Source organism: Podarcis muralis, chromosome 12 (genome assembly GCF_964188315.1).
Source record: "Podarcis muralis chromosome 12, rPodMur119.hap1.1, whole genome shotgun sequence".
NCBI lineage: Eukaryota > Metazoa > Chordata > Lepidosauria > Squamata > Lacertidae > Podarcis > Podarcis muralis.
The window spans coordinates 34,914,064-34,934,026 of NC_135666.1; the positions used below are offsets into that span (position 1 = coordinate 34,914,064).

Here is a 19,963-nt window from a genome sequence, read left to right on the forward strand (position 1 = left end):
GTTATTTCTCAGGCTGGGCGAGAGATGTGGAATTCATGTTCCCACTCCTAAAGTATGGCAAGTGGTTCATGCCCCAACTTAGGGAATTTAGGGGAGCGATATTTATTTACTCAATGTTCTAAGCCACACCTTCACCCACATATGGATTCTGGGGCCATAAGAAATAAAAACTTTATTAAAAGCAATGAAAACCAAAACAAGCCAGAAACTATTCAACCGTATAAAAAAATGCAGTGTGTTTTTTTCGTCTGAGCCATAGCTGTCAACCTCCCCTTTTTTGCGGGAAATTCCCTTATTCCACCGCCATTTCCCGCTGCTTCCTGCAGCTATCCTGTATTGTTAGATATCCCGTAGACTGTCCCCGGGACAGGTGAGGCTGCTGATCCCTTATTTTCAAATCTAGAAGTTGACAGCTATGGTCTGAGCAAATGAAAACATATTAATTTGAGAAAACTTCTGCACCAGGGACATTTTGTTCTTGTTTAAGTGATTGGGGATCTTCAGAGGGATGCACACTAACTCCTGGTATTTAACAGGAGAGCACATAAAAATACTAGAATCATTGAACTTCAATTAAGCTGCCATCCTATTATCACTTACCTGGGAGTAAGATTCATTGAACTCATTGGGATTTCTTTTGAAAAAAAAGAGGCTACTAATTTTTTTTTAATGCCAAAAGCTTTAACCACTGCACAAAACTATAGAGAACTGCACAGGTATTAGAGCAGCAGCCAGGATTGTTATGTTCCTTCTAGATAGAGACACCTGTTTTTAAAAATGGTGGAATGTTCTTTAAAGCCTCTTTGCTTTGCAACTCATTATGTTTCACCAGAATATCTCTGAAAGCAGAGGTATAGCCATAGCATTTGGTAATAATACAATACTTGCATGTGCATTGTAGGCTAATGATGACAACAGGAGGTGCATCATTGTAAAAGGAAAATTATATAATGACCGGGTGGTGTCCACCCATAATTAAATCATAATTATATTACAAGCTGGTGGTGATCTCTCTACGCCCCTAGTTAAAAGTAGGCTAAATGCTTTGAAACAAGTCTTTATACAATTGGGAAGGACAGGCCAATGATAAAGGGTTATACTGCAATCCTATTACATGGGATTAAGCCCCATGAAACTTAATAGGACTTACTTCTGAGTAGACATGTGTAGAATTTCACTGAAAGCCACTCAGATGGAACATTCATATTCATACACTAAACAAATTGTTTATAATCTAAGACCAGAGGTATGGCGGAGCTAAAACTCACGACTGAAGACCATGCATATTATTTGAGCATAGATAAATCTCACTCTTGGTGTGATTTTATCCTAACCACACAGAGCTTGAGGCATAGTCCACAAGGTGGATGCTGGCATCTGCACATGATCCGTTGATGCTCTGGTGAGGTGCAAGCTTGCAACTGAGCAACCATTGAGGCAAACCAACAGATGGAGGCTGAATACCCTCCTGATGTTTAGCAGAGAGTTGAGGAAAACACTGATGGAAGACAGGATACTCTTTTAAAGAGAACATGTCACATCCATCAGCAACAGTTATATGTGATCCCTTCAAAACTGTTATCAGAGGTCACTCGATTGTCCTTGCCTCAGATGTGAAAAAAAGAGAGGCACAATGGCAAGTCCTTGCATTGCAATTTCTAAACTGGAACAGGTGTAGAAAATGTTACCAACTCCAAATTACTAGAAAATCAGTAGAAACCAAGGAAACAAAGAAAATGGGGGGGAAACCTATATTTTACACGAAACAATCCTATTCTGAATATAGAAAAAGATACATATGTATGTTTTTAAAAAAAAACCCAAAGAAATCCAAGCAACAGCATCATCATGGGCCCACAATTAAGAATACAAATGAGATAGCAACTGCTTTTGCAAAATATACAAGACTTTCTATCAATCAAATTTCCCTAAAGAGGTAGATGTGCTGCAGAGATGTGGAATGCCCAAAATAGAGGCAGTACATAAACAGGTGCCAGAACAACAGAGCAAGTCTAGAGAGCTAAAAAGTGAACAATGGAAATGCTCCTGGAACAGACTGCCTTCCTGCTGAGTTCTGTTAACATTTTAGTGGCAAGTTTCTAGCTCCTCTTTTGCTGGATGCCTTCAGTGGTGTGCCTTCAATCGGGCAAACACCAGATTTTCGTGTGAAATAATTTTAATGCTGCTAATCAAAAGCAATGCAAGGAATTCTCTCTACCACAAGTATTCTGACCTATATCCTTGAATAACCAAGAGGAAATATTTGTTCGTACATCTATCCTAGCAGGTAAAATTTAGTATTTTCCTGGAACCTAAATTAAAATTGATTCTGATGAGGTGACATTTCAGTTTTTTCAAAAAGGCTCTTCCTGAGTTTTCCATAAATTACAAGAGTCCTGCTGTTTCTCCAATTTCTTGCTGCTGACAGTTTGGAATGGCCCTTTTTGAAACAACTGTTTAAAAGTATTAACTTTGAATCTAATTTATGTAAAATGGTAAATGTCTTGCATTCTACAGCACAATATTGTGCGGCAATAAATGGTGCTATGCCAGCCTGCTTCCCACTAACTAGGCAAGAGTGGCATAAAATACGATTGTACACAGATGACCTCCTTCTTTTGACAATTCTTCCAGAGTTTGGTTCCTTTGGCTCCATCTCAGTGTTTAAAAATAAACTGACAAATCAGAGGTTCTCATGATGTTATCTCTCTCAAGGAATTGTGGGCTATGTATTTCCCTTTAAATGCATCACCACCTCAGTGAAATATTTTGGAGTAAATATAATTACTCTATTGTCACAGTTGTATCAAACCACCTTTGCAACACTCTTGAAAAATGCACTGAATGATTTGGCACGATTCCCAGTTTGGGTGGATAGCATGACTTAATATGAGGGTTGTAACATTATTTCCTATATTTGTTTAAAACAGTCCCCATATATATTCCAGAAAAACCATTGGAGAAACGGCCAAATGATTTTCCAAAGTAGGGGTTCCTTAACCATGATATGTTTCACTCAGGTGGTCTGTGACCCCTCCATCACATTACAATATTCATATTGATTTTCAGTGGTGTTTTAATTGCTTCTTTTATTTCTTATCATGTTGTATTGTACTAAAATTTGCATTCCACATAATGTTTGAAAAGGACTTTAGTAACATTACAGTTGCTAAAGAAGCAAGCAGACCCTCAAGTGGTGGGTGGCAGGGTGGGGGGAGTTTGAGATCCACTGTTCTAAATTTTATCTAGAGGGAGGAAAGGCATTGGGTACAAGCTCAAACATTATATAGAAAAACAAAATTATTAGGGGAACAGCAATGCCAAATCTTCTTTACAATGTTGCTTCCTCCTAGTGGGTGCAAATGATAAAAAGGACTCAAACTGAGCAACACACACACCACTCATTATATGGAAGCTATTTTATGGACTGAGAAGCATACCTGTTGCTCCTAATAAACACTTGATGGTAGCTACTATGCTTAAGGTATGGCATGCCAAAGTATAGCATCTCTTTCTAGGTACACCAATCACCATTAGCCTAGTTTGTACTGCACAAATTTCAGCACAAATTTTCTTTCAACCAATTTTCACCCTGGATTCTAATGGATCTTAAATGCTTTATAAACCTATAACCTAATCAGAATTTGATACCTTATGACAGGCTACAACCATCATCACCGAAGACCCCCTCAGCCATGGCTAGAATATTTGCAAACAGAAAAGTTCCATGCAGAAAGAATGATTTGTTATGCCCCCAAATTACAAGACCACTAACCTTATTTGAATGCTTGTTTCAAGAAGCTAACTCATTGGATTGAGGGCTGGTTTCACAGATATGTGTCAGGTTGCAGTTCAGGAACAATAAAACAATTTGCAAGTTCAAACTGTGGAGTGGAGTGGGGTGGGGTGTGGAACACTAGCTATAAACTGCAAAAGAAGATTGGAGGATACTATTGTCCAGCAATACCTTAGGGTTACATTAATGATGAAGGTATAAAACATAACAAATTATGAATTAATTTATTAACTACTGCCTGGTTAGCAATAAAACAAAAATGGAAATATGTCTATACACCTACAAGAGGGAAGTGGGCTTTTTAGAGAGAGGAAAAGATTTTTTTTAACAATGGACAAATTAATGCAATTAATTAATTCAGCAGGCTAAACAGAAATCTCATCATTTTAGGGGAAAGTACATTTAAGCTTTAATGCAATTATGATTATAGTATGTACATTTTGCACTGCATTTCCTCCATTCAGAATCTCCCTGCTTACTTTCTCCCCACCCCACCCCCGCTGCCCCCATCATGCACCTGGCAATCTAGTATAACACTTCAAGCATCTGATGAACCGGACTCTAGCCCGCGAAAGCTTTTGCCAAAATAAATTTGTTGATCTTTTAACAGGCTGCTGCTGCCGTCGCCCACAGCTGCTTCACTTCCTTCGCGAGGTGGCGCTGTTTCCCTGCGCCAAGGAAAGAGAGGCTGTACGTTGAATTTGGGGCGATCTGTTGCTCTGTCTGGCCGTGGACGCAATTTGGCAGTTCGGAAAGACGAGGAGAACGAAAGATGCATCGGCCAGCACAACAGGCCCCTTGGTCTCGTTCCTTGCATTGCATCGGCCCGCACAGCGGAGCTGGAGGCGATTGCTTGCCTGTCTGTCTGCCTGCCTGCCTGCCTTTCTCCTTTGCGCAAAGTCACAGGCAAGAGGCTTTTGCAGCTCCCACAACAACAAGGGACACCCTTATAGATTCGGCCTGGGGTTCTTATCATGATGACCCATCGGAGGTCTCGCGCCCAGCAAAAGAAAGTATTCAGCTGCGTTTGCAAGAATTCTCTTGAGTGGATCGGTAGCCCACGTTAGTGCAGTTGTCCAGCTATAATGGCCTCTTAAGGATTCAGCCAAAAATAAACGCTTCCTTGGCCTCTCTCCAAGGGACAGCCGTCCTACACAGATGCATGCCCTCAAAGGAGCATCCGAAGAGGGTGCTTCTATAAGCATCCCACTGTCTTGGGTGTAGCCAAGATTTATGGGGGGGGGGGCAGGAAACCCACCTGTCATCATCCTCTGTTTGGCTGTCTAGCAGAATCCGGGTGAAATGTCTCAACAGCAGTTGTTTTAAATTACTTTCTCTTGACCCCAAATGCTCAGGGGGAAAATCTGTCAAAATCTTTCTACAATTTCTACTTTTAGTCAAGTGTGTTTTATATCTTTACTTGATTTAGGGAGGCAGCTGCCCCCCCCCGTTCCCCCCAGGCTACACCCATGCCCACTGGATCAGGGCCTCCCGAGTCATCAGCCGCGCCAGGGCAGCGGGGGTAGCAGCTAGGCGACCTCACGTCATTCCTTTGAGAGGAAGAAAGATAACAATTGGAGTCAAAGTTGACCGAACAGGAGGCATTACACCTTTAGGGGGCTGCCAGGAAGACCCCTGCGAGACCCTCCATCCGGATCAGTACTGTAAAACCTCTTAGATGTTTGGATAATTCAGCGATGTGTAGATTTTAAAACAAAGTAACAAACAAGGTCGAGAAGAGCACTGTTTGGTTTCTAATTCCGAACGTATTTTGCTTCCCAAACGTTTGTGCTCAGAGGTCTCAAGCCTCGCTGAGTTTAATGCGGACTTAACTTCTGGTTAAGTGTGTTCAGGGTCTCAGACCCGTTTGAAACCAAAGCAGTCTAGTTTTAAAAGTAATTCGCTGCCCCAAGAGTTCTTTCCACCAACCCAGATGGCTTTAGAAGAGGCTTGGACAAATTCATGAAGGGCTAGCCTAGGCTTCTGGCCGCGATACACAATCATTGGTGCTACTTGGGGTTCCCATGTCACCTCCAAACTGAAAACGTGGCCGCGACTTTCCTTGTATCTATCACAGATTTAAACGAAGCTGGGGAGCAACTGAACAGCGTTAAACCAAAGGACGGATTCAAGGCTCTTTGAAAGAACAAGGCTGCAACCCTAACTCCGTTTACCAGGGAGTAAGCCCCGTCGGATCAATAGGACTTACTTCTGAGTAGACATGGTTAGGGCTGCTGGCTAACAGCGCGATCCTATGCACGTTTGCCTGGAGGTAAGTTTCATTGGACCCCATACATATACGTATACAGAATTGCACCGGAAACGCTCGATTGTGGCATAAGCTTTTGTGAACTAGGTCTGTCTAGTATGACCCACTTCCTTTTAAAAGGAAGGAGGCAATCCTCAAAGTGCAACTTGACTGCGGAGTAAATCCCATTTAACTCAGCCGGCACGAGAGGATCTCCCCTGGAAATGCCCCCGGGCATTCCTGGAACTTGCGCATCGGAGGACATAAACCCGGGACAGGAAGAGGAGAGCGCAAGGGCAAGCACAAGCAACCGGGAAGCAAATCCCCAAGAAATCAAGCAAACTACGTAAGGAAGCAACCCATCCAGAAGTCAAGGGCAGCGCTCCTTTCTATTAGGATGACGCAAGGACAGAGCCGAGATCGCCAGACGAATTCACACAGCGCAAACAGTTTAGGATGGCGGCCTCAGTCCCGAAACTTATCCTTCTCCCAATAACATCAGAAGGACCAACTAAACCTGCTGCCTGTCGTAAGATTATTACATCTGTATCCACTATTTCCCCCAAGGATCTCTTCCTTTTCCCGCCCCAGTCTTATTCCCGGAACAACACCCCTTCGCTGTAGGTAGGTGAAACTAAGAGAAAGAGAAAGAGAGGCGCCCACGATGAATGACGGAGCAGAGATTTGTATCCTGGTCCTGGTCCGACCTTTCCCGCTGTTACACAACGCCACACCAGCTCTCAAACGCGGTTGAGAATTTCAAAGCCCCTAATCCGCAAGGAGTCCTGTGCCCCACCGGCCCAGGGGGCAGAGGGACCAGCGAGCCTTTTCCTTTGGAAAGGGGAAGGGAAGCGGCTGAGGCTGGCTGCAGTGTTGTTTTGGAAACCCAGGACGCGGGCTGCCTCTAGGAGAGGTTTTGTGCCCGGGGGTGTCGGGTCTTTTACGCAACCTGGGAATCTCGAAAGCTCCCTTTCCAAGAATCTCGAAAGCTTGCCCTTTCCAAGAAAAGCAACTGGAACAAACCAGTGGGCGATCAGTAGGGTCCCCACTACCGCGCTACCGAATCCCTCAGCTATTCTACCTTCTAGCCAAGAGGCTGGAGGGTTTAAGTGACTCAACTTTGGGAGCGATTGGAGAGCATGAAATGAACGAGGTGGTCGATCCTTTACTGCCTGGAGTGGGGCAGAGATGGGGAGTAAGCCTATCTAAATGTGGGACCCACATTTAGCCAGGCTTACCTCCATCTTTTTGTATTCCGAGTCAAAGGGACCGGAAGAGCGGGCATGTCTATTCACGCAGGAATAATGTTATTCGCCCTTCCACCTTTCAGGAGTTGTGCTCGGCTTTAAAGTGATTCACACCCTCATTCTATCCTCATTTACTTGGAATGAAGGCCAGAGAGACCTGCTTCCAAGGCTGAAATCCTAACATGCTGTCTTGCGCCGTAGCGCACTCTGGTGTTCAGGATCAGGTTAGGTTAGAAGGCTTAAATGAAGAGTGCAGTTCAGCCCCACTGAAGTCCGTGGGGCCAAATAGCCGGCTTCCCTAACTGGGCCTGGCCTGGTGGGGTCTAGTGGTTAGGCGGGTTGAAGTTACAAAGTCGCTTTGCAAAGGCGGTATCTCCACGCAAAACCGCACAGGCGGCAACTGGCACAGCCCGCTGGTGCCCACTGCGCGTTTTCCCCTCTGCATGGTCCCCTCACCCGCTCACCCCAAGGAAACCCGGTTCTGTTCCTCAGTCTTTCACAAAAAATATCCCAAGCGGAGCCCTGACAGGAGAGATCCTAAGTTACTGAAATAAAAAGTGGGAGTAGCTGCCCTCTCTCCCGCGCGCGCAACGACTTCAGCAGCAGCAAAGCATGCAACACGACTTTGGAGAGCAGGGAACCTTTCAGTGGGTCAAAGAGCAAACGAGAAGTGCCGTAATCATTTGAAGGCAGTTGGGGGACGGGTTGATGGAGACCCGATTGACCTCGGGGTCAGGCTGGCCTCTGCGTTAGGAGAGGGGCGGGTTGGGGTGGCTGGGTGTGAGGCTGAGAAAGAGACACCACCACACCAACCTGGATGCTTCCTACTTCGGAGCAAACCTAACCTTCCTAGTTTCGGCTGAGAAGCAGCAAAGGCAAGTCAATAAACCCATATCGACACCCTCGCCTTCGGTTGACTGGCAGGAAGAGACAGAGAGACAGAGAGGGTTAGTTTACTCCAGTGCCTCTTAAAAGGTGAAGGTAAAGGACCCCTGACAGTTAAGTCCAGCCTCGTACTGCTTGCTTGCTTACTCGGGAGCTAGAAACGACCGCAGAGATCCTGAACAGCCCCGACTGAAAACACTAGCGCATCTTAAGAAGCGAGGAGAAGGTGGCTGCCACCTGCTCCAACTGCAAACCTTACCGCGCTACCGTTTGTGGTTTTCGTAACTTTATCCTTTTAGAAGGAAAACTGTGACCCGATGGAGAGACAAGCATGACAACAGGGAAGGCGCGTTAAACCGATACAAGGCTCCTCTGTTAGATAGAAGGGAAGGTTTTGGAGGGATGGGAGGAAAAAAAACCAATCAAAACAAAACCCTTGCTCTGCAGGCCACCTAACATTGCTTCCAAATTTTGGTGTGGAAACCTAAATGAGAACAAGATTAAGAATAGCAATCCTCTTCCCCCAAGGATTGGCACCGGAGGGTGCGCAATAGTTTTACAGCTCTCGGCCCCACACGGCCCCAGATAGTCTTACAATTGCCTATTTTTTGCAGCCTCAAACCCAAACTTTCTGTTTTCGCCTATCCAGTTTGGAAGGGAGGCAACACCCAGCAAGATCCCTTGCCAAAAAAATAACGCGCTCGGGATTTCCGGGTGGCATTGGCGGAGGGAAACAAAACATTCACGCATGGGCGTAGCCGCGGGGATCCAGGGAGGGGCAGCTGCCCCCCAAAATAATAATAAAAAAACTTAGGTAACTAAGGTTCTGCCCCCCCCCCCAACAAAAATCCTGGCTACGTCCATGGACTCACGCAACAAGCACCACGGTTCCTCCAAATGTAACCTCATAGGGCTTCTCACCTCGTTTTTCTATTGCTGTCTTTATTGCTCAGGAAACTAAGCCCTAATCCTAAACACATTAATTTAGAACTAAGTCGGCACACACTTGTTGGAATTGGCACTGGAATTAATGTGCTGACTTTTGAATAAACGTCCTTAGGATCGGGTTGTTCGTTCCAAGGAGATACTTGTCTCTTTTTCTTAGAGTGGCGAAGATCGGGATGCTAGGACCGCTCTCATGACAGCCTTAGACAATAGCCAAGAGAGCTAGATCAACAGTTAGTGAGTGCTCCTTCTGGACTTAAAGCTTCATGCTGATCAAGCACAAGGGCTCTTTGGGAAAAGGAAGCCTCCCATTGTCAGAGCAGTTAATTGTTCACTTGCAGCCCCGGGAAGAATTTCCTTCCCAACGCTCCGATCCTAAGCTTCGGAAAGTGGGTTATGCTGGACTCGGATCCAGATGGCAGTCAGCAAAGCCCAGGGTCTGAGTATTTAACGATATAGTATAACTTCCTTTGCACAAATTGCAAAACTTTGCATTTAAAAAAGACAGACAGAAAGACACTCTTCACTCTACCTTTGCTTTCGTTTTCCATTAAAAGGAAACACAAGACGTGCCTGTATGTGTATACACATATAAACACAGAGATAGCCACTTAAATGCCTTCACAATATTTTCCAAATCGTGCCCCCCCATCAGATCTGGTGATGAGCAACAGAGGTTAATACAATCTGGATGTATTTCACAAATGAGTACATTCTTAAAGTATAATTTGAATACCAAAGTGCTCATTCATCAGCAGTTATTATTAACAGCAATTGTTTTATTTTCCCTCCTTGACACAACATCCGCAAGATTTCCGACACCCCTGACTAAACAGTCCTACTGAGAAGTAAACTCGGTTGCTGTCAATAGGACTTCTTTCCCTGATGTCTACTTTCAATGAGGTCTCCATGGAAATGTTACCCAACCAGGTTAGAGAGTATATATGCTTTCAAGGGGGATATCAGTCAGAAGAGGGAATTCGAAGATGAATTTGAAGATGCCATCTTTTTATCTTTAGAAAGAAATTAACTAACCTAACAACAATTATTTTATCTGGTGTTTATTAATTCCATTTAAAATCTTACAGATAAAAATCAATTACATTTCATGCATTTAAAATGCAAATTTAAAGTGTTCCAGCGAAAGGCTTTTTTCCATTTCAATGTGAAATATCCAAACTTATTTCAACATTACAATGAGACTATTTGTTTGCAGGGTTTGCAAACTTCAAAGTAGCATCAGGAGTGTTTTAGTAACATTCACCATTATTATTTTCAGGAAATACACATAGGCCATCATTAGTCAGTTTCACTTGGACAGTTTATTTAATACATGGGTCTGGGTGCGCCCACTGTTTTGAAATATAGGAGAACTCTCACTTAAACTATACCTGAACTGCCAGCAAATGCAAATAAGTACATGCTCCATTAAATTAAATGTCATTCAACATTTATCAAATATTGTTTGCTTAATTACAGTCTTACGCCTATCTAAATTAATATTCAAGCAAAAACTATATCCTGAAGTGCAATTTGCTGCACACTTCAAGGGACAAGTTAAAAATGCAGTTAATTAGGACTGCAACAATAATGCTTTAATATTTTCTTGTGACCAAAAAGAGGAGGGGGGAAGAAGGGGGGGGAGCTCAAGTGTACTTTAATATATTTTCAAATATTTACTGGAAGTAATATACAAGAAAAATACTATACAAAATCGTCTCCTGGACAACTGCATCTCACACCGATACACTGGTGGAGTTATATTTGTTAGCTATTTTACAACGATTCCGTTGTACAAACCATTAGGTTTAGAATTATTTTACAAATATTTGTCCCTATGACCCCCCTCTTTTTTGGCATTCAAACTACAGGCTCGCTGAAAAGCAAGGGTACTTTTTAAATTATTTAAATCAGAAAAATAATGCTACAAATAATAATTTTAATCCTAGGTGCATCTAGAGCACTGCATGAATATAGATGCTGAAACTCTGAAATCAGAGGGCTATCACGCTGGTACGATTTTTTAAACATGGGAGAAACTTTTAAGAAAATGAAAATTACTGAAAATTACTGAAAATTAGGCTATATCTCTATCTTTTAAGATAAAAATCATCAGAAGAGATCTGAAGTCAAACACATTTCGAATTATGGGCACTATCCAGCCACAATTAAGCAATTTAAAGTCATTTGATTTCAATAGGATAGAATTAATCTTGAGTTTAGCCACTGAAACCAACTGGACATTAAATTTGTCTGGATTTTACTCAAGGTTTCCAAGAACAAATGTAAATGTTTGTGTCCAAAAGTGTTGGATTTGCCAGAGTAATTACACTTTCTCCAAGAAGTATTTTTTTAAAAGAAAAAAAGACTAAGCATGATTTAGGCTGTGATCAATTAAGGCAGAGAACTTAGATTTATAGCCCAATCCATAATTCACTTAAATTAGTGGGGTTTACACTGATACAGTCCAATTGAACGAAATGAGTGCAGCCCAACCCTATGCATGTTTTCTTCAGAAGTAAGATCCACTGTGCTCAATGGATATTACTCCCATAAGCATGCATAGGATTGTAGCTTAAGGCAACTTAATTCAGTTTTACATACTTCTGTGTAAACATATATGGGGTTGAGCTGTAAAGTTGAAATCCTAAGGACACCAAGAAGATCCTTGGACATAACCTCTTATTGAAGTCACTTATTTCAGAGCAATTGTTTTAGAATTGGATGCCAGCGAAATCTGCTGAAATTCAGGAATTTTCCTTTGGCTGTAAATCTCACGGGCTTCAAAGGGGATATCACTCAAAACACTCCTTTACTTGGAAGAAAGTTTAATTGACTCCCATTGAATGTAACGCCCCACCTCCACCCCCCCAACCTCAGGTAGGGATCACAGACTAAAATGCCTTGGACAAGCCTCCGAAGCAGTTTACTTGGAAATGTTGTAAAATAAGTACCCACTTCATTCCAATTCGGAATACTCTGGCGTAAGTGATTTGCGAATGGGGCTGGTTAGTGATCACACCTACATGCACACTCACATATCCACAAACACACACACACAAATGCTTCAGGCTTCACCCTTTTACTCCAGAGTAATCCCACCAACTTCAACGGGCAGCATTCTAGCGGGCTGGCGACTGCAGTTCAATGCAAAGTTGAAGAGAAGTTTAGGAGTGGTCCGAAATAATGTGTGGTTTGTTTTTTTAATTTAAAAAAGCTTCCCATAATATATATATATATATATTTAATTCAAAGTGCTTTCAGCGGGAGATCTTGGCTGCTTTTTGTTTTGTTTCCTGATAAGACACTCTAATTCTCAATCAATAGGTTGTTGGCTCTGTAGTTTGTCCAGATCGGGATCCCACGCCCTCCCTCCGTCCCGCAGGTTGGAGACTCCCCCCCCCCCCCGCCAAAAAATAAAACCTCTTCCCCTTGGAGCGTGGAAGTCAGTGGGGAGGGCGGGCTGCCTCTCTGGAGCAGCTGCTTGGGAGACCCCCAAAGATCCCGCGAGAAAGTTCCTCCTCCTTCTCCTCTCGCCCGCGCGCGGCTCAGGCGGCGTAGCTGCGAGGGCTGCCGGGGGCCGGAGCTTGCGGGGCAAGGCAGCCCAGTGAGGGGTCCGTGCGGGGGATCAATGCGCGGCGCTACTTACATGTCCAGAGAGATTTCCCCCGTGTTTTTTGTGTTTTGTTTTTTACCCCCTGACCAGAGTCGCTGAGACAGGCGCGAGGTTTCCCCTCAGGCGGCTGGGCGGGAAAACAAAAAGGCGGGAGGAGAAAGAAGGAAAACCACACACACACACGAAAAGGAGTCCCCCTCGGGGCCTTGCCTCGGGGCCTGCCGCTTTCACTCCAGGCCGTTCCGGTGGCCGGGCTCGGAGGCCTGCAGCAGCTCCGGGGAGTGGCAGGGCGGGCTGCCGGGGGCGCTGTGCTCGCTGTCGGTGTCGCTGCCTTTCTTGCCGCCTCCCGAGCCGCCGCCGCCTCCGCCGCCGCCTCCTCCCGCGCCGCCTCCGCTGTGGGTCTTGACGTGCTTGCTGAGGTGGTCGCTGCGCATGAAGCGCTTGTTGCAGACCGGGCAGGCGAAGCGCTTCTCGCCCGTGTGCGTGCGCAGGTGGCGCTGCAGCTCGTCCGAGCGCGTGAAGCGCTTGCCGCAGAAGAGCCAGTTGCACACGAAGGGCCTCTCGCCCGTGTGCCAGCGCAGGTGCGCCTTGAGGTGCGACGTCTTGCCGTACACCTTGCCGCAGCCGGGGATGTGGCAGCTGTGCAGGCCTTTCCTCCTCAGGCTGGCGCCGGCGGGGCCTAGCCGCTCGGCCTCCTGGCAGTTGGGGCAGTCGCAAGTGGCGCGGCCCGAGTAGCGGCGCGCCGAGGAGCGCGGGGAGCCGCCTAGCGGCGCGGAGGGGCCCGCGCCCAGCATGGAGCCTCCCGCGCCCGCCGTCAGAGGCGACGGCGACGGCTCCGGGTACGAGCCCGGCAGCACGGGCTTAAATCCGTCCATGAGGTGCTGCCCGGCGGGGCTGAGGAGGTGCGTCGAGGCCGCGCCGCTGCTGAAGGCCGAGTGGCCCGCCAGGCCCGAGTAATCCGAGTTGTAGGCGCCCAGAGGGGAGTGCAGGGAGCCGGCGGGGAGCCCCGCGGCGGCCGGGTGGACCCCGTTGGGGTTCTGCACGTCGAGCCATCCGGCGCCCACGTCCCACCAGCTGGAGGCGCCCGCGTCGCCCGGGTGCGAAGGCTTGAACCACGACTCGTACGGGTGCGCCATGCCCACGCGCGGGTAGATGCCCTGCAGGCCGTCCACCGACGTGTGCACCTTGGAGATGAAGACCGGCTGGTGCGCGTCCTGCGCCCCTCCGCCGCCCCCGCCGCTGCCGCCCCCTCCGCCGCCGCCCCCCGACGGCCCGGGCGCCTGGAAGACGGAGTAGTCGTTGGCGAAGGGCGAGCCGGCCGCCGCCGCCGCGGCGCCGCTGGACGTGAGCGAGAAGGCGCTGGATCCCGGCGACCCGCCGCAGCTGAACGAGTCCGAGACGAGCGCGGCTGCCGCCGCCGCTGCTGCGGCCGCCGCCGCCGCGTGAGCCGAAGAGCCGTTTCGGGCCGAGGCGGAGACGCCGACGCCGGCCAGGCTGGAGCCCACGACGTTGCAGCTGCCCGACGACGACGACGAGCGTTTCCACGGGTGGAAGCCTTTGGCGAAGGGCGACGCGCTGTCCGACAGCGCCGACGGCGAGGGGCTGGGGCTGCCGATCTTGTTGCAGGTGGCGGCGAGCATGGCCAGCGGAGTGGAGCCCAGGCGCGGTTCTTCCTGCAGCGAGAAGGGAGAGAGGCCCGCAGGGAAGCGCGCGTCAGAATCGCCCGGGAAAGAGACCTGGCGGCCAGGAGAGCCCCCAGCGCTGCTCGGCTTGCCCGCCGATGGGGAGACGGGGGCGGCCAGGAGCCAGCTGCGCTCCAGGGGCTGCTGCCGGACGCCTCCTCGAGGCTCCCCGGAGGACATTTAAGCTCCCGTCCCCCCGCTCAAAAACTCCCGGAGAGGCTTGCTTTGGAAGAAAGCCGACGGCTTCTGGGCATGAAGCTGGAAACGCAGCCCCGAGGCGAGCCGAGAAGCAGGAACGGAGGCTAAAGCCCCGTCCATTGACATCGCGGGCTCCTACTGGCGACCGGGAGATGCTTGGCCAAGCCCGGAGCCCCAATCCAGAGTCGCTCGGTTTCCAAAGAGTCTACTCCAGGATTTAGCCAAAACGATCCAGATTCAGATCTCTTTCCCCACCCAGCTGTCTGTAAACTTTTTTAAGGGGGTTCTTTTTCCCACGGCAGTTTCCTCCCCACAAACCCCAACAAAAAACAACCACCCGCCGCCACCTTTCCTGTTCACCCACAGCTAGGAATTAGATTGAGGAAAAGGTTTCACATACCTGCAGGAAATGACGGGCTCAGTGAAATGTTAAAGGAGGGGAAAAACAACAACAACAGACTGTTGCAATTTTTTTTTAAAGGAGGGGGAAAAAACCTCTCAGGGAAAGAGGAGACCGAGCGAGGCAGCTGCTTTTTCCCTCGGAGCAGATAATAGAGGGAGGGAGAGGGAGAGAGGCCAGTTCTCCGGGGATACAGGAATAGCTCAGCCCAAGCTCTGGACGTGGTTCCTACTAATGCCCTTAAAACCTTTGCCTGCACGCTGACAAAAAAACAAAAAAAAAGTGACTGCCCTCTTTCTTCCTCCCCCTCCCCTTTTTCCGCTTTCTTTTCTCTCGAACTCACTTGGACTTAGAGAGAGAAAGGCAAAAGAGGGGGGGAAATAAAAGCCTCAATAGGAGAGACTGATAGCCCCCGGTCAAGAGAGGGGCTACTTTAACCCTTCTCCAATCGCCAATAAAAAGGACCCAATTAAAACAGCAAAGGAGGGGGGGGAGAAAATCCTCAGACTCACCCCTAGAAGTGAAGTTGCCATCCCACAAAGTGCCCTCCTCTCAGAGGATCTTTTTTATATTGATAAATCAGAGGCAGTGTTTTTTTTTAAGAGGTGTGCAATACAATGATCAGTTCCGCCCATTCCACCACAATTGTAGCTCCCTCGCCGGCTTTGAAGTGCCGCTGAGCCCGCGCCAGCCAATCCGCGCCGCCGACAGCCGCTCCGAGACGTGGCCGCGTGAGGTCATCATCGGCCCCGCCAAGCGCCTTCCGCCGCCGCCGCCGCTGCAACGAGGCGAGGAGCTCCTTTCCGGGAAGAAAGGCGCGCAGGCAGCCGCAGAGAAACAGAGAGAGAAGCTGCCGGCGGCAAGGATGCAGGCGGACGCCAGGGAGGGCGGCGAATGCACAGGCGCGCCTCTCCAAAGCGCGCACTTCCTTCCAAAGTGCAACTCTCCACGCACCAGTCTCCCTCTTCTTTAAGCGTCGCTCAGTTCATTGCTTGGGGGAGAGCATATTAAACCCCCCTCCCCAGGGGTTTCTCTTCCCCCCCACCACCACTTTAGGAAGGCATACATAAATCTGACAGCGCGCGCGCGCGCTCTAGGAGTTGTGGCTTTAATTTAAAGTGGATTGCTTTAGACTTCCACCAGCAGCCTGCTCCCTTGCCATTCTCGGGATAAGTCATTTGGGTGGTTCGGAAAACCCCGCTTCGGATGGAGGGAGGAACATTCCTTTCCATCCACCCACCGCCGCCCAGCACCTACTGGTTATGTAAAGGAAGAGTGTTGTGTAAAACTGCAAAGAGCTGCAGATATGGTTGAGAAGCCTGTGATAGGATTGCCCTTCATTCCCCTCTCCAAAGGGCGGATTAAACCTATTTCAACCCCATACTCTTGCGCCTTCTTTTTTTATATTATTTTTCTTTATTTGCTTTGGGCGCGAGCGTTCCTCTTCTCTCTTTTGTTGCAAATTTGGGGTGGGGCGGGGAAACCCTCTGGTCTGCTGCTGGAGCGGTTGGCGAAGCGCCTCAGGTGTTGCGCGCAATCGTGTTGCGCGCAGGGTTGTTGTTTTGCCTTCGGTACAACCATTATTAATTTAGGCAGAAGGGAAAGCACCAGCCGAGTTAAAGCGGGCATTGGCGCTTCGCCCTGTCCCAATATTGATTTCAAGGTAGGAGAGGTTAATGCCAATATTAGTAAAGAGAACCGGGTTGTTTTGACTTGAAGATGTGTTTGCCTTGGACGTCCCCGCGTCCTTAGATCTGCTTTGTAGCCGAGATCCCTAACATTGGTGTAAGACTAATGTGGCAAATTCTCTTTTTTCCTCCCCAAAGGCTGGGTGGACACCCCTTTCTAACGCCCTATGCTTATTGACTGTACATCATATCTATTGATTAAGGGGTAACGCGCATTATCATACTTCGAAGTAAGGAGTGAAGTAAATTAATGAACTGCTTTCTTTCTCTGAAGGCTGATGGTTACCATAAATGTCGTGTTTCTCTCCGCGAGCTGCTCTGAATGATTTTAGCCTGTTGAGAAGGCGTGACAGGCCAGCCCAGGAGGAGGAAGGGGTGGGGGAAGGAGGGAACTCCGTTTAACAAATAAAAAAGAATTAACTTCATTGCTTTGGTCTCCTTCTGTAATGATATTCATTTTAAAGACCTAATGCACACTTGTTTAAATTTCGGATTTAAACTGAATCAATCCTATCCTTGACCCCCCCCCCCTCACCACAAAAGGGGGGGTGAGTGCGTGTGAAAGAAAACGCGTTTTACGGGAGAGCCCCTCACGTATGAATGAATGGCGATTAGCTTTATCTGTTGCCTTTATCCGCTGTGCACCAGAAGTGTAACTATTAAGACATATTGGCAGATTCCATCCCCTCCTGAACAAGCAGGCAATACCTTTCCCTCGAACAGCAGAGGGTTAGAAGCGCTTGGCGTAAAACGACGGTTTTGCGTTGCCTCTCCACAGCTTTGGAAACGACAACAAAATTAATTACAGAGCAGAAACTCGTTAGGGGAAGAGGACCAGTGAAAAACTCCTTTTCTTCCTTCTCTGATTTTCTTTATGTCTTGGGGATATTTATTCTGACGGAAATGGTTATTTATTTCCAGACGGCTTTAAACATGTTGCTTAGGTAGATGTCTTTTCTTATTTTACTTTTTTATTTAATTACTTTCTGATTTACGTTTGGAAAACTATGAGGCGGCATATGCCCAGGTTGGCAAGGATTTGCAAAGGGTGTCGGTGGAACTATTCCAAACATACGGTCGGGAGCTAGAATTGGGGGGGGGGGCAAAGCAAAACTCCACCGTATCCTGGTTCTTTTTTACACCTCCCAAAAAAAGTTAGAGAAGGCAAGCACTCCTGAACTGGGGGGGGGGGTGTCGATTTTTATCCACTTTTGACCCTCACCCGGTTAACATCTGGCCTTCCCCCTCGTATGTAAATCGCTTGCTAGCTCCCGGAGCTTGAGGTTTTTATATCGGCCAGCTCACACCTTAGACGGTTGCAGTTCTTATATGAAGAAAGCGTTCAGGTATCTGGAAGGGCCGGCAACTGGGGAGGCTATTCCCTCCGCCTTTCCCCCGCGTGCACCCACAGAAAATAAAAACTCGCCACCCACCCCGTGATGCGCAGGGTTTAGAGAGATGCGGTGCGTTTTTTCTTGCAAACCTGTAGCATCCACCACTCTGGGTTAAAGTGACGACCTATTAGCATTCTGTATGCATCTGCAGCATAAATTTCATTTGAATTTCAAATTTAATAAACCAGGAGGTTTTTAATCATCCCTGGTTTTATTTGTTTGATATTAACATGCTTATTGACCGGGTCTGTTGACCAGTTTGATCATTACAGGACAGCAAAAAGTTAATTAAAACGACCACAGCTCCTTAATCATATCATCTGTCTCATCCGTGTCGCTCCCTTTATTACAGTCTATGATGGATAGTCTCCCAGATTAATTTCTCTGTTTCTTCGATTTGGACAACAGCTTTGGGGACCTAATTTACATCCTGGGAACAACTTGCACAAGTCTGCCCTCGCCCTGAGCCTCCTAGCGCGGCTCAGAGAGCCATTAGGAATCCCACCGCTTGAGACGGAGCTGGATCGGGGGTGGGGGCGGTTTAGCCGAAACCCTCCCTAAAGCAAAAGCTTTCTTCCTAGCGGGGCCCTGGCGATCAGGAGATAAATAAAGCAAGAGATACGACGAGGGCCTGTAGGCAGCGAAGAAGAGGAGGTGGGGGTGATGTTGTGCGTGTGTGTTTGATCAAATGTAAAGTGGGTGAAACCTGGTCACTTGGCCGAATCGATTCTTGTCAGCGGCCCATCCGCAAAAACCGACGAGTGTTTTTTCCAAGTGCCACGATCCAAGTGACCCTTGCTTTTACGCAGAGGCGCCAGGATCTCTCGGCAGTGGATCCCCACAGCATGTTTACCTGGGAGCAAGGCCCGCTAAGCTTAGCACGCGCACCTTAAAGCCAAGGAAGGTGCTTTCGAGCTGGTTTGTGGAGTTCACACTTGGTCTTTTAATGGGTGAATGGAAAGGGGAAACAGACAACTTTTAAGTTAGAAGGCTGGGGGGCGGGGGGCGGGGAGAAGATGTCAAAAGTGTGCCAGCTCCTTAGACAGAAGGCACTGAGGTTTGCCAAGCCGATCGTTGCACGGCTGTTGGTGAGGATGAGCTGCTGCTGTTGTTTTAAGTACAGTAGTCCCATTGAGTGAAATGCTCTTCCCCCACCCTTACACACACTCACCTCAGCGGCAGTTCCTGTTGGTGTTAAGTACGTACGGTGAACGGGGAAACGTATATTAGAGTCTCCGGGGTTTATGGTCCAAGTTTGTCCATCTGATGAGAAAATATGGATATTTTTGATTGTTTAAAATTGCAGGTTCAGCCTTCTCTCTCTCTCTCTCTCTCTCTCTCTCTCTCTCTCTCTCTCTCACACACACACACACACACACACACACACACACACACACACACACAATACTGGGTGTTTGTTGTTGTAACCTGGAAGAAGGCATTTGTTTTTTTAAAAAACGGGATTGAGTAACGAGCCAGTAAAATGGAAAGGTATCAACAAACACCCCAACAGCTAAGAGAATAGTCACTTTGTCGCGATAAGCAACGGAGCAAGGTGTGTGTGTGGACACCCAAACTGGTGACTGGTCGTGTTATTACTTTTGCAATTCATCACTTAAAAAAAAAAAAAAATCTCGAAAAGCAAGCACATCGATTTCACCTGGCTCACTTGCTTACAATTTCTCCCATTGAATCGATGGGAGCAACGACAAAAGGTGCTTAACTTTGGCTAGATGGAAAAGCTCTTGCTTAATTGCCATCTCCAACTTTCCATTTTCTGCGGAATTTGTTCAGTACCCAATTAGCTAAAGCGCTTTTGCCTAATTGCACATCATATCGTGGTCTAAATGCAGCCCAATTCGTG

The 19,963-nt window shown here is 47.5% G+C and overlaps 1 protein-coding gene across 3 annotated transcripts; it reads right to left on the bottom strand.

Annotated features, from left to right (window-relative positions):
* Positions 1 to 10,166: 10,166 nt before the first annotated feature.
* SP8 (Sp8 transcription factor) lies at positions 10,167 to 16,621 on the bottom strand. Of its 3 annotated transcripts, none has more exons than XM_028749789.2 (2): positions 15,530 to 16,621; positions 10,167 to 14,410 (listed from the first exon to the last, which is right to left on the bottom strand). In XM_028749789.2, the coding sequence occupies exons 1-2, from the start codon at positions 15,548 to 15,550 to the stop codon at positions 12,965 to 12,967; spliced, it is 1,467 nt and encodes a 488-aa protein (XP_028605622.2). In that variant the 5' UTR covers positions 15,551 to 16,621; the 3' UTR covers positions 10,167 to 12,964. The 3 variants fall into 3 exon arrangements, with proteins under 3 accessions (XP_028605622.2, XP_077793125.1, XP_077793124.1); XM_077936999.1 differs by lacking the exon at positions 15,530 to 16,621 and adding an exon at positions 15,018 to 15,120; XM_077936998.1 differs by lacking the exon at positions 15,530 to 16,621 and having other exon boundaries at positions 10,167 to 15,131.
* Positions 16,622 to 19,963: the final 3,342 nt, after the last annotated feature.